This window comes from Gouania willdenowi, chromosome 6 (genome assembly GCF_900634775.1).
Source record: "Gouania willdenowi chromosome 6, fGouWil2.1, whole genome shotgun sequence".
In the NCBI taxonomy this organism is placed as follows: domain Eukaryota; kingdom Metazoa; phylum Chordata; class Actinopteri; order Blenniiformes; family Gobiesocidae; genus Gouania; species Gouania willdenowi.
Window position 1 is genome coordinate 43,036,094 of NC_041049.1, and position 11,565 is coordinate 43,047,658.

The following is an 11,565-nucleotide window of genomic DNA, read 5'->3' on the forward strand; positions in this document are numbered from 1 at the left end:
AACAATCCTAAAACTATAGTGTATTATTATTATTATTATTATTATTATTATTATTATTATAAGTTTGTCCAATCTAATTGTGCAGCTTTTTGTTATATTGGTACATTTGTATTATTTTTCACTGGAAATATAATTAAGTAGGTGAGCACTACTAAATTAACAGTTATTTATTTATTATAACTATTATTTTTCTCTATTTAGTTCTTGATTGTCAATGTGTATTGATTACTCTATAGTTTGTTAATGTAATTTTTATTTGCTCAGAAAAAAATAAGAAAAACTACACTTCCGGTCGCGGCATCACACGTCACTTGTGCGCGCCAGATTCCCAGCGGCACCATGTGACCTGCCTGTGTTTTGGTTTCTAATCTCAATCTGTAGGTCTGTCTGTAGCTCTGTCTGTGTGTCTGTCAGACATGTTTGTGATAACGGTGCGTTTGTGTGCTGGTGTACTTTCTACCTTGTTGTTACTGCTGAGCGGTTCTTTGGCTTCACCGCCGAACTTTGTCCTTCTCTTCGCTGATGACTTGGGCTTCGGTGATTTGGGCTCCTTCGGACACCCCACCTCAGCCACCCCTAACCTGGACCGCTTAGCAGCAGCCGGACTCCGCTTTACGGACTTTTACTGCACCAGTGCAGTCTGCAGCCCCTCCAGGTACCACTCTGTGATGCGTTCACTGACCCGTTGACCCAACCTGAAATGTCTAGTGATTATAACATGTTAAAAAATTAAATTATATATATAATTAAAATTACACTTTTTATTCAATTTTTTTATTTTTTTAAATTTTATTTACTTTTTAATTGCAGCAGTGTCCTTAGAACAGGCTTTATCAACCTTGGAGTCGTGACCCCATGTGAGATCTCCTGGAAATGAAATTAAAATGTCTAGTAATAAAACAAAAAATAAAAAAACTAATAAAAATTATATATATGTATATACATAATTACGTTTGATTGATTTTTTTATTGATCTATTTTGTACAATTAAAAAACAATACATAATATCACAGAAATAGATATACAGTGCAGGAAGAGGAAGAAAATTCAAAGTGCTTAAATTATTATTATTCTTTTTCAGATTTAAACACCATACACATTTTTATACAATTGTATTTCTATACTTTCACATTCTCAAATATAAATTTAGTTAAAATAAAATGCAGTATGAAAATATCTAAGATGGCACATATTGTGACTATTGTGATCTAATACTGGCTGCTCTGTATTTGTAACACAGTATTAACAAACATGATCCAAAAACAAATTTTAGAGAATAAAAAAGTGTCCCGGGGTCACCAGAAATCTGTGATATAGAAATGGGGTCATGGTCATGACAGATTGGGAACCACTGCTTTAAACACAGCTCTCTACCTACCCAGTCTGTGTCTGACTGTCTGTCCTCTTGTTGTTTTGCAGGGCTTCGCTGCTGACTGGTCGCTATCAGACCCGCTCAGGGATTTATCCAGGTGTTCTGTACCCTGGGTCTAGGGGTGGGCTGCCTCTCAATGAAACCACCATCGCTGAGGTGTTGAAACCTCTCGGTTACGCCACTGCCGCCATTGGGAAGTGGCATTTGGGCTTTGGGGCCAATGGGACTTTTCTTCCAACCAATCAGGGATTTGATCATTACCTGGGAATCCCTTATTCACATGACATGGTGAGTGTGTTTGGAGTCAGGATCCATTCAATCTATCAATGTGTTTCTGTATCTCAAAGAAACATCATAAAATGATATTTAACTAACTAGAACCACATCAAGTCGTTTTTTTTTGTCTCGATTGAAAGAAAAGAAAACTAATTAAGTTGTTTACTTCATTCAGTTTGGCTGTAAATAAAAAAAGTTAAAATCCTGCCCAAAAAATGTTTTGCTCACCCAACAGTTCACAAACAAACTCAGTGTGGTTTGCAAATACAAAACATCATCCTGAAATGAATGCATTTTGTTTAGTAAATAAGAAACGTACCTATCAAAGAAATACAACATGTTTTACATAAAAAGATCCTTCAAGTACAAAATGGGGAAATTCTTGAGAAATTTTACTGGCTTTTTTGTGTAGATCTACAAGTTAGAAAATTAGAGTCAAAGGTCACATGACAGTTTTTTTATTTGTTGTAGAATAGTTTTTTTTTGTACTTAAAGAGTAACTAAACCCAGACGTTTTGGCTGACGTGCATCAAGGGGAGAAATTTTTAAAATGCCTTAATTGTAGGCGGGGCTGCTGGAGCAGTTAAGACACACCCAGTCCACACAATGCCACAGATTGTCGACAGATGCTAGATATTTTTAGGGGCCAACAGTGACATAGGAAGCCACCAAAATGTCACAAACCACCATTTTCAGCCAGTGGCAAAGTGGGTTTGAACCCATAGAGGAGAGTAACAAACATTTTTACAAAAAAAATATACCAAATTAAAAAACTTTAACTAAATAATTAAGATTTGGATCATAATCAATCAACAACACGACTTCATACCAAATGCATTTGTTTCAAGCAGCAAAAAAAGGTTTTGGGGTCGTTACTTTTTTTGCAGTAATTTTTTTAATCTTAAAAACATTATGTCACGCCTGGCACTTAATTTTTCAAATAATTTACCCTAACCCTAGCAGATTCACCCACAAATATCATTTTTTGGACTTGAATATTTAATTTGTACTTTGTATATGTAAAACTTGCTGTAGTTGTTTGATAGGTACTTTTCTTATTTGCTAAACACAATGCATTCATTATAGAATGACAGTGATTATGTGTTTTGTGTGTTTGTGAGGTTTTGGCATGATTTTAGTTTTATTGTAAATGTCAACATAATACTATTTTAAGATAAAATATAAATGATTAATAAAATATCTAATATTATTCATTTCATTAAATATATTGCAGGTGAATATTGCATGTGTTGCAGATTTGATGCTTCTGTCTGTCTTTGTGCACCTTCACAGGGTCCATGTAAGAATCTGACGTGTTTTCCTCCAGATGTGAAGTGCTACGGATGGTGCGATGTGGGCACCGTCTTTGTTCCACTGATGCACGACGACGCCATTGAACAGCAGCCTGTGGATTTCCTCAACCTGGAGAGATCTTACAGCGACTTTGCCGTCAATTTCATCACCACGTCAGCCAATAAAAAGCAGCCTTTCTTCCTCTATTATCCTGCTCATGTAAGCACCAACAAGACTCTCAAAAATTAATTTAGACAAGCTGAAAATTCTGACCTTGCTACATGGATAAGGACATCTATTAGAATAATGTTTCTGTGATCTTGTTCTTCCTTTTCCAGCACACCCATTACCCGCAGTTTGCAGGTCCAGATGCTGCTGGGAAGTCTTTGAGGGGTCCTTTTGGAGACTCGCTGTTGGAGTTGGACAACACTATAGGAAACCTGCTGGAAACCCTGGAGAAAACGGGAGTGATAAACAACACACTCGTCTTTTTCACCGCAGACAATGGGTTGGTTTTTTTAATATCTGACTCCAAAAACACAATATGACAACAGAAAATGCACAAAACACACAAGATAAAGACAAAAAGACACGAAATAATAAGGAAAAATGCAAAAGGAGAACAAAAATGCACATAATGACACCAAAAACTCAATATGAGAACAGGAAATGCACAAAATACAAAGGTGACTACAGAAAAGATGCAAAATGACAACAGATATGCACATAAATGACTCAGAAAAAACCATATGGCAACAAAAAATGCATGAAACACAATAAAACTACATAAAAAGATACAAACTGTCAAGGAAATGCAAAATGACAAGAAATATTCACATGAAGGACTCCAAAAACAAAATATGACAACAAAAAATGCACAAAACACACAAGATGACTGCTAAAAAGACACAAATTGACAAGTAAATATACAAAAGGGCATTAAATATTCACAGAAATGACACCAAAATATAAATTTTAAAAACCCAAAACTACAACAAAAAACACATAATGAGAGAAAAATATGTAAAACAAAAACACTCAAATCTTTTGTTCTTTCCTGTAATGTGTTAATGCTCAGATTTTCTAAATTAATGACATGTATGTTGATGATGTGATACGTTTCCCATCTCTGTCATAGTGTCAGAAAGCAGCACATTCATCCAGATATTCACTGCCAATGTGAATAACTTTTTAAGTCTTTTGATAAATCTCCTTTCACTCGTGTTTTCTCCTGTAGCCCTGAGCTAATGCGCATGTCTCGTGGAGGAAACTCTGGCCTTCTGAAATGTGGCAAAGGAACCACGTATGAGGGAGGGATGAGAGAGCCGGCTGTCGCTTTTTGGCAAGGAACCATAAAACCAGGTTAGCACAACTCTGCCCTCAGGTTTACTATTAGAACTGACGTTGTCATGGTGATACTGCAAGACTTTCAACACTTACCCTGAAGCTGGAGAGCTACAACAAGAAACAGTTAACCAGTAAAAGATGGGAGACATTGAATTAACAAGACATTCAATGAATGTTATTCAGGGTCGCTGAGCATACTATTTTCTTATTTGTTGATGCGTAGCGGTGTGTTGTTTTTTGATTGGCTCTGGTTGATCCTATTGACTGGGTTGGGCCAAGGTTACGATGCCCAGTGCGTCTTTTGCTACACGTTCCACTGCATCGATCTGATTGGCCGATTGATATCTCTCCATTCACTAATCTATTTTATATATGTCTATCTATACTATAATTCATGGCAGGTCTGTGTGTGTGGGTGGATGTGTGTGTGGGGATGTGTGTATGGAGCAAATATCTCCCCGACGCGGTGCCAGTTCGACCTGAAACTTGGTCGACGGGTTCCAAATACCCCGAGTGCGTGTATCTGTTATTTTGGAGTAATTTGGTCATTTCAAAATGTTTATTTTAATTTTATTTCACTTCTGGACGGCCCCGAAATGAAACCTATTCAACTTTTGACCTCAGGGTGTGAGGGGGCGCTAGCGCACCATCTATATCTATTTAACTACACAGCTCACTTCCGGTGCATGCATGAGCTCCCGTGGACTTCTCTTTTGAGGAAAAATACTTTTTTACTGTTCTTCATTTGGTGATGACATTTCGAAACGTTTATTTTCATGTTAGTTTGACCGTTCGCTATTTAGACCGGACAGACCTCACCCGGAAGTTGTAAAACGGACCACCATTTAGTCCGGTTACAGTCTGTGTCATGACACAAGTCCGTAGCGTGGTAGTGAGCTCCCGTGGACTTCTCTTTTGAGGAAACATACTTTTTACTGTTCTTTATTTGGTGATAATGTTTCAAAACGTTTTTTTTCATGTTAGTTTGACTGTTCGCTATTTAGACCGGACAGAGCTCACCCGGAAGTTATTGACCGCAATGGCTGCACATTTTTTCACGGCGCATGTGTGTGAGAGCCAACGGAGGAGATTAGAGTCTCAGGTTGGAGAGTCTGTCTCACACACACACACACACACACACACACACACACACATCGATCAGGTGCACTTCACTATCGATCACCGTCTACGTGACATGCGTGCAGGTATGTGAGTGTTGAGTGAATAACGGACCACCATTTAGTCCGGTTACAGTCTGTGTCACGACACCCGTCCATAGCGTGGTAGTGACTGTAGTGTTACGCTCTGAGTCAGATCTGAGTGTTTACATGTTACATAGTGAAGGTCACCTGATTACTGCAGCTTCTCTCACGTCACACCTGCCACTACATCTAACGACTGAAAATAGAGAAGTTTAGTGAAAGTTAGGCAGGCACATGTGGATGGACTGGTTTAATTTAGAATGGATTCCCTCCCTCTGCCCCAAAACACACACCAAACAACAAAAATATGAAAATGACTCAAAATACACAAAACTAAATATTTAAACAAAAAATACACAAAAGACAACAGAAATGCAAAAAACTACACTAAAAAAAGATACAAAATGACTCCAGAATCACACTACAAATGCAACAAAAAAACAATAATTATACAAAAAAATGCACAAATGACGTAAAAAAAAAAAACGAAACAATATTTATACAGGAAGTACACAAAACAACAACAGAAATGCACAAAAATATACAAAAGGCTCCAAAAACACGAAATGACTCCAAAAAACATATATTACAGAAAAATACACCAAACAACAACAAAAATATGAAAATGACTCAATATTCACAAAACTAAATATTTATACAAAAAATACACTGAAATGACAACAGAAATGCACAAAACTACATAAAAAAAAAAAAACACAAAATGACTCCAGAATAACACTACAATGGCAACAACAAACAATAATTAAAACAAAAAATATAAAAATGAGTAAAAAAACCAACACATTCATCATACGCAAAAATAGAATTCTCATAGAATTAAACCAGGGAAATTGCACACGTTTTTTTACTTTGCAACTGCAAATATACCCCTTAATAATGCTACAGAGTATGTTATTATTATGCCCGTAATTGACAACTCTCCTTAAGCGCCCACTATATGAATGCATACTTCCGACGGGCACTGTACTAGTGTTACTAATGTGCAGAGAGTTTTGTCAATTTTTCAGAGTGAGAAATGTATTGTTTAGCGTGTGAATGCATTCAATGGCGTGCGAGAGCCCCAGTGTTAACGATGTGTTTTGAAAATCATTTTTGAAACCATTTTGTATTTTTTCTGTCATTATTTTTTGTCAATGTGTGTTTTTGAAGTCATTATGTTTTGTCTTATTGGCATTTTGTCTGATTTTTTTCAAATTCTTATTTTGTTCTCTTTGAACCTTTTTTACCACATTATTTTTGCCCATTTTTGCCCGCTGTAATTTACAACTTTTAACCAATTTCTGTTGTTTTGAAAATTTCACCACTTTTTCCTCAGATTTTCATAACTTTTTTGCTTATTTTTGTCCTTTTTCTGCAACTACACCAAACTTATTTTCATCACTTTCTTTTTGCCTTATTTTTTGTCATGCTTATTATTTGCTAGTTTAAACTAATGGTTCATACTTTTTTCTGCCACTGCCAGACATTCTCATTTTGGGTGTCATGTTCAGTATTTTAGTTTATTGTTTTTTCTGTCATTTTGGTGAAATTTTGTTGGTTGACATTTTGTGCTTCTTCTTTGGAGTCATTTTGTATATGGTTTGGTTTTAATGTTTTTGAAACTGTTTTTGTACTTTTATTGACATTTTGTGCACTTTTTTCTCATTTTGTGTGTTTTTGGAGTTGTTTTCTGTATTTAGTCAAAGGTAACATATTATGCAATTTTTCACCCATTTTCATTTGTTATAAGAACCCCAAAAACATACCCCATAACCCCAAACTCGCTTGTTTTTCACAGTTTTAGCCCTCTGAAAAGTCCATTTCTGAACAGTTCTGAAATCGGGCCATTTTGGCGCCTTATTATGCATATTAATGAGTGTGTTTATTAATGGGTGTGTTAATAGACACTCACTCATTTCATGGCTTGCTCTTTTACAGGGAGATCAGTGATCACCAAAGCAATTTCATTTTTGCAATCCACACTGTTGTTGTTTTCAGCCAAAAAAACTGCACATTTCAGTAAAACACTAATGAGTCCGTCTCAGCGCTTACGGTCTCGCAGCAGCAGCAGTCGATCAAACGCCTACCGGAGTATTAAGCTCATAAGTCACTTTCTCCTCAATTGCTCTTCTAACTACAGGAATAATGCGTTTAATGTGATAATCATTCGTTTCCTCCAACTGCTGCGTTGCATTGTGTCACTAATACGTCAGATCAGCGATACGAGGCGATACAACAGGTTTGCCAATGCGCCGAACCACAAGAGCGGAGTACACCTCCACATGAACAAATAGTGCTTACACTACAGTGTACGTTCACTGTGGAGGCGTGGCATCGGCAGCAGGAAAGTTCTGTATTTAGTTTTACCGGTAGCTATCGCTCCTTCGCTAGCGCAAAAACATGGCGGACTTTCGCAGAAGTTTTCATCAGGTTAGGGGTGGAGTTACCAGCCGAGGGGAGGGTATTTTTTTTCTTGATTTAATTTGTGATGTCACAAATGTGTAAAATTTGAAACGGAGCAATTTTCCCTGCTGTAAGACCTACACAGACCATAAACAAATGACTGGATGGATTTATTTCATATTTTGTGTGCTGTGTGAACACTCAAGTTACCTCATTTGTGTTCAAAATGACTGCAAAAGTGGATTTTTCATAATATGTCCCCTCTAACTTTCATATTCATTCCAACTTTTTCTACAGTTTTTTTTTTTTGCACTGATCTTTGAGGCGTTCCCATCATCAGGTTGTGCCAATCAAACCTTTCTCTACGCGTGAACTTATTTTCTTCATTTAACAGAGTTTCAAGGTGTTCTCTCTAAGGACACGGGGGAAGGTGTGGCTCCTCAGCTGACTCTCTCTTATTAGATCAATATAAAGGCATCGAGTCAGAGTTGGTGATTGTTTTACTATGATGTGAGGGAGTGGCTTTTAGAAAATATGTAACCCAACCTGATGAGACGACTGATGAATGTTGATCTGACTGATGGCAATGATCCTGTGAGCTCACGCCAACACCACATTCAGCCGCTGCAGCTGTCAGAAACATTCAAAGATCAACACCTTGTTTGATTCAGGACAAACATCAAACTCAACGTCTAAAATTCTGCTATTACATCCCATATTTTATTGCTGAATGTAAAGACAATCATTTTGCTTCTCTACTTTCCTTTTGCTTTTGTTGCTCTTTCTGAAGGTGTGACACATGAGCTCGCCAGCACCCTGGACATTCTCCCCACCATCACAAAGTTAGCGGGGGCAAAGCTTCCCCCAGTGATGCTAGATGGGGTCGATTTAACAGAAGTCCTCATCAACAATGGAAAGGTAGTGGAACATCCCTGAGAGTCACTTTCCTTTAAAGCTGATGGAGACAATCGTTTTTATATCAGATAAAGACAAAGTGTCGCCTCATAGATCAATGAATCGAAAAAAAAAGATGTAAACGGTTGAACTTACTGCTCATTTATTGACATTGTAGGGAAAAGATTGGTACATTGCATTGTGGGATGTGGAGTCCCTTAGATAGACTTATAAGTGTTTTTACTTGATTCCTTTTTTGTTTTCATTCAAGTTTGTTTCCAGTATTCACAGTGATATCACCTCACTGCCAGACATCTTGGGCCTGTACTATGAAGCTGGATTAATCTTATCGCGCTAACTTCCGGGATTTATTTGGTGTGTGCTGTACTACGACGCTAGTTAACTTCTTACCGTGCTAAATCACCATGGTAACTTAGGCTGAACACCTAATCAGGTCACGACCAGGTTATGAAGTGGATAAGATCTGAGTAAATACTAAAGTCCCGCCTCCTGACCAATCAGTTCTCTTGTAAAATGAGCCACCCATTGTTAGAAGATCCTGGTTGGTGCAGATCTGACAGCTGTGTTTAGGAAGAAAATATTATTCATGGTTAAATGCGATCCTTTCATTTACTGATGACAGACTTTAGGAAATATATAGATAATATAAAACAGAGTTTTTAGTCATGATTTTAAACACATATAATGATAAAGTTTAGTGTTTACCTACCGGGGGATGAGACATGAGATGACTGTAAAGGCAACATTTCAGATGTCCTCTGATTTAGACCCACAACAGTTGCTCTGCATTGATGAAGTCCACGCTGATATGGGAATGTATAAAAAAACAAATTTAATAAAGACAAGAGCAAAGGATAAATACAATGACCCACCTCCGCAGGAGGTGACGCGCTGAACCCTGAAAGAGTAAAGCAATATATAGCTGATGAAGGGGAGGGAGGGTGTGAAGGGAGGACGGATTTTGATGGAAAATTACTGCTTCTTCAGAGCTCTGCTTATCAGAGCTTTGTTGAGACCTTGAGCAGAGACTGGTTTTTGTGTGATCTAATCTAACATGACTCAGCAAAGGAGCAGTGTCTCTGTTCAAAAGTACAAGGAATAATGCAGTCATCATGTATAAACACGTGAAAAATTGTACTCATGAACACATTTGATGATATGATGATTAATATAATAATTGCCGTAACGCGACGTAGTTTCTACACAATACAAGCAATGAGCTGAGGTCCGCTTTTGGAGCACCGGCGCTCGTGCATTTGAGGGGCGTGGCTTTAGAGGGAGCACAGAGGGAAGAGGGCGGGTAAAAGCGCAGCACTCGGAAGATACTACTTTCAAAATCGTTCTAGTTTTCGAAAATTACCTACCCTGCCTTTAATTCTGTCAGTCATTCATACATACGCAAAAGTCTGTCTGAATAGAAACACGTCTGTGATGTAATAAAGTGAAACTGATCAGAGCACTGTCCATTTATCATCCAATGGATTATTACTGTATAATGTCATGCTTTTACACATTAGCAGTGTCAACAGCTTCCTGCATGTGTTCTTTTCTTCCTGCTTTTCTGCAGCAACAGTGTTGTTGTTGGACTGCTAAATTCTTCACATTTTTAAAGAATTATTCCTCAATTGTGACATAAGTTGCTTTACACATATTCTCTGTGATTGTGATTGGTCTGACGCTGCAATCTCCTCCCTGTTCATGTGAGCATGCACATAGCCAGGCTGAAATCCCCTGTATTAAGGGAATGTGTTTGTGTCCTGCTTTGTAGGACAGCTGCTCTGTGACAGAGAATGTTTGGTTAGGTGAAGCTAATGGAGAGATATCCCGGCTATTCTTTTCCAGCTTCGTAGTACAGCCTTTATTGGTTTTAGTGAAAACACCAGAAATGTGTTGGGAAGGCGCTTTGGCAGAATTATTTAGGGTAAACACAAGAAATCACAGTAAGAATGAAGTAAAGACACTTCTATTGATCTGTCTACAGGACTTCACATCCCACAATGCAATGCACAAAACTTTTCTGACATTGTCAATAAGACTGTTTACAGTGGAGATCTAAACAAACTTTCGACCATCAATTTATCTTGGATTTATTGATCTATGAGGCCTACACTATGATTTGAATCCACTGCAGCTTTAACGTATTAAAAAGAATATTTACTATGATTCAAAATGTGTTTTCTGTCTTGTTTTTTCCACAGAGCGAAAGAGAGTCTATGATGTTCTATCCCACTGATCCCAGTGAGCAGTATGGCCTGTTTGCTCTGAGGCTGGGAAAGTACAAAGCTCACTTTTATACTCGAGGTACAAACTCTAATATTTAAGGTTAGGTTAATCACACATCCTGACCCTGAGAAAAGCATGTGTTTGATCCTCCCTTTAAGGGGCTGCCCACAGCGCCACCACTCCAGACCACGACTGCCCTGGGTCAGCGAGACTGAAGGCCTTCGACCCACCACTAATCTTTGACCTTGAGGCCGACCCCTCAGAGAACTACCCTCTGAACGTGACGGAGAGCCCAGAGGTCCAAGCTGTGCTGGAGCAGATTAAAAAGGCTAAGCAGCAGTTTGAATCCTCCATGGTGTTTGGAGCGAGTCAGATTGGAAAAGGGAGCGACCCCAACCTGGAGCCATGCTGCAGTCCTCAGTGTAGCCCCAAACCCAGCTGCTGCAGATGTTCATGAAACCAGTGACGTAACATCTAATGGGAGAAAATCACTGCAAATTCTTATTTTAAAGGAAATGTAAATGAATCATTGTC

General features: G+C 38.1%; 1 protein-coding gene across 1 annotated transcript; it reads left to right on the forward strand.

The window, feature by feature from the left end:
• The first annotated feature begins 324 nt into the window (after positions 1–324).
• arsa (arylsulfatase A) lies at positions 325–11,565 on the forward strand. Its single transcript, XM_028451703.1, has 8 exons — positions 325–655; positions 1,420–1,660; positions 2,942–3,160; positions 3,280–3,449; positions 4,179–4,303; positions 8,684–8,811; positions 11,007–11,109; positions 11,190–11,565. Exons 1-8 carry the CDS (start codon positions 417–419, stop codon positions 11,486–11,488), a joined length of 1,524 nt encoding a protein of 507 aa, XP_028307504.1. The 5' UTR covers positions 325–416; the 3' UTR covers positions 11,489–11,565.

Coding starts and splice junctions, on each gene's coding strand:
- arsa (XM_028451703.1), top strand. CDS start 417: ATGTTTGTGATAACGGTGCGTTTGTGTGCTGGTGTACTTTCTACCTTG. Junction 656..1,419: donor GCAGTCTGCAGCCCCTCCAG/GTACCACTCTGT, acceptor GTTGTTTTGCAG/GGCTTCGCTGCTGACTGGTC. Junction 3,161..3,279: donor TCCTCTATTATCCTGCTCAT/GTAAGCACCAAC, acceptor TTCCTTTTCCAG/CACACCCATTACCCGCAGTT.